Source organism: Rhinopithecus bieti, unplaced genomic scaffold (assembly GCF_001698545.2).
Source record: "Rhinopithecus bieti isolate Rb0 unplaced genomic scaffold, ASM169854v2 scaffold_6855, whole genome shotgun sequence".
In the NCBI taxonomy this organism is placed as follows: Eukaryota; Metazoa; Chordata; class Mammalia; order Primates; family Cercopithecidae; genus Rhinopithecus; species Rhinopithecus bieti.
The window spans coordinates 4,608-7,848 of NW_016805162.1; the positions used below are offsets into that span (position 1 = coordinate 4,608).

General features: G+C 31.2%; 1 protein-coding gene across 1 annotated transcript in view; it reads left to right on the plus strand.

Moving 5' to 3' along the window:
* Positions 1–2,093, plus strand: part of LOC108529219 (keratin-like protein KRT222) — a 6,108-nt gene extending 4,015 nt beyond the window's left edge. Inside the window, exons 2-4 of the mRNA XM_017871404.1 lie at positions 561–639; positions 828–963; positions 1,693–2,093. Coding sequence (XP_017726893.1) covers positions 561–639; positions 828–963; positions 1,693–1,921 — 444 coding nt within the window. The 3' untranslated portion in view covers positions 1,922–2,093. The remainder of the gene's footprint in view (positions 1–560; positions 640–827; positions 964–1,692) is intronic.
* Positions 2,094–3,241: the final 1,148 nt, after the last annotated feature.

Sequence of the window (3,241 nt, forward strand, 5' to 3'; positions counted from 1 at the left end):
AAAAAAAAAAAAAAAAAAAAAGATATTGATCAAATAGTCTTTAATATTTCCGTAGTAAAACTTTAAAAAAATTAGGCTACACTTAAGATATACAAGAAAATTTCATAAAAATACAATGACCACCTCTATACCCACTTTCCCCAGTTTAAAAAGTAAAATAGTTAAAAAAAAAAAAAAGAATAAAATGTTTCCAATGTTGTTGAACTTCCCTGGACACCTAAGCCACATCCCCTAATCTCATGCTCCTCCCTCTACCTGACCTGGCTTCGGAATTTGATGCTTATTAGTCTCATACATTTATTTATAGTAATATGTATGTATTTCTACAAAGTGTGAAATTGTTTTGCATATTATTCTAAACTTTATAAAACTATAAAACTTTTTTCACTCAATATTATTCTTAGGCGATCCATCCGTAAACATACAGTGTAGCCTTAGTTCATTTCTTTTCAGTTAAATAGTGTTTCTATTGCATGAATATACGATTTATCCATTCTTCTGTTTGTTTTAATTATTTGCTAATACAATATTGCTCTTAAAATATAATTATTTCCAATTTCAGATATTATGGTTGTATCCAAGGTGAGAAAAAAGACAAAAAGCCTACCACAAGTAAAGTTGGTTTTGTTTTACCATCAGGTGAGTTTCTGACATAAACAAACTCATTTGAAAAGTGAAGTACTATTTATGGGGATTATTTTATATGGAAATTAAACACTCTAAAGTAGCAAAAAAAAGCAAGCAATATTTGAATAAAAGTTTGAATATAATTTGTGAACAGTAATTCAATATTGTAATTTAATATATCATAAATAATATTTTCACAGCCATTATAAATGAAATATCTTTTACTACAAAAGTCCCACAAAAGTATGAGAATGAAAACGTAGAAACAGTGACCAAACAGGGAATCTTAAATGGGAGTATCGTTAAGGAGAGCACTGAAGCTCATGGCACTGTCCAGTAAGTAAAGAAACTTTGACTAAGAAATAATAATAAATATATGTAAAGAAATTAACTTTGAGTAATCCCAGTAATTACTCTTCTTCGTTTAAATGTTTCCAAACATAGTTTTAGTATACTGTGATTTTTTTTTTTTTTTTTTTTTTTTTTTTTGAGAGGGAGTCTCGCTCTGTTGCCAGAGTGGAGTGCAGTGGCACAATCTTGGCTCACTGCAACCTCCACCTCCCGAGTTCAAGCGATTCTTCTGCCTCAGCCTCCCAAGTAGTTGGGAATACAGGTGTGTGCCACCACACTCAGCTATTTTTTTGTATTTTTAGTAAAGATGGGGTTTTACCATGTTGGCCAGGTTGGTCTCATTCTCCTGACCTCATGATCTGCCCACCTCAGCTTCCCAAAGTGCTGGGATTACAGGCATGAGCCACCATGCCCAGCCTATTCTGTGATTTTTAATCTGACATATATACATAAAAACTCATGGAAGAGTACTCAATCCTTAATTTGCCTTTTTTTTTTTCCAAAAATACAACCCAAACATGAGAATTCCTAAAGAGAAATTCCATAGAACTCCTTTGAAATTCTATTGATATGGTTGTTAAAGTAAGTACATTATAAATTCTCTATACTATAAATTACACAAATTTCTTGATTTTTCCATAGATACGAAATACATAATACATATTTTTAATAGACCCATACTTCATTATTAAAAGGTTTATTTTATCATTTCAGGACAGAGAAAGTGGATGAAGTTATTAAAGAATGGGAAGGTTCTTTCTTTAAAGATAACCCTCGATTGAGGAAAAAATCTGTTTCTCTTCGATTTGATCTTCATTTAGCAGCCACTGATGAAGGGTGTTTACAGACTAAGCAGGATAATCTACCAGATATAGAAGTCAGGCTTATCATGAGAAGATCATGCAGTATTCCCTCTATCAAACCTCCATCAACAGCTGATTAATCCAAAGACAGTATTTGACTTGATTTGAAAATATTAGGATGGACCAAGGTGGGCTATACCAACTCCCTCTGTCCCAAAATGTAAGTTATTACATATGTATGGAAGATGTTATGATCAATATGTGGTTCTCTTCAGAAGAAAAAACCAGCAAAGGACATTTCTCTGAATCTAATTATGGAGATAGACATATATGAATGAGAGAGAGTAGCTTAAAAATAAAATCACAAATTCAGTACAGTCTATTTCTTTATATTCTCCAAACAGTCTTCTTTTTCCCTTGAAACTTCATCAGAGACTGTAAGCATTTAACTGGTTTAGTGAAGTCTTTGTAATTTTTTTCAATGGCTGAATATGCTAAGGAAAAAAGAATTGTTTAAATAAGATTGTATTATGTTAAGAGTCACACTGAGTTATTCACCATTATTCAATGTCTGGTTAAACCTACAGTGTGTTCTATTTTCAAAAGAACAATTATAAACAAGTTTTAAAGGAGGATTCACTAGTCACTTAATGAGGATTCTTCTTTTGAGATAATCATTTGTACACTGAAAGAAATAAGAGTTATTTCCATGAGAAATTCTGAGCAAACTATGGAACACACCCCAAGGCTAATTTGAGATAAGTAAAATTAAGTTAATCTGCATATATCTAGAAGATTTTTTTTTGTAATAAGTATCTGATTCCCAGAAGATTTACTTTACTCAAAGAACTTTAAAGGTTGTATCCCCGACCAAAAAAAGAAGAAAAAAAATCAGAAGGCCAACTGCGCAAACAAAACATGAAAAGCGAATTGAAAAGGTATTACCATAGTTATCAGAACAGTATCCACCATCCCAGTTTTTCCATCTGTAAAGCTAAATGTGATTAGAGTGTTTACAATGAGCCGTAGATAAGATACTATATGAAGTATTATAAATATTTCTTGCAATCATTTATGTGAACTAAGATAATGGTATTGTTATCTAATGTGAACTAAGATAATGGTATTGTTATCTAAGCTAAGAGTATTTGCAGGATTTGTTTTAAATTGTTCAAATTGTAATAAATATGGGTAGAAAATATATTTGTGAATAAGTGAAGTATTGTTGCAAAGTTTTAAAATAACCTAATTTGTTTAATACAGGTATATTTAAGATCTTAATAAATACCTGTTTTAAGACATTAGAAATTTATAAGCTCTTAATTCTTTTCTAAGCAGAAAAAGTAGTTGAGTACAACTCACCAACTTTTTCCCAGCTAAAGTATCATCTAAGGGCTACAGCTATGTTAGCATTTTAGCACAGTCTTTAAAATGTTTCTCTCTCTCTCCCCTCTCTCTCT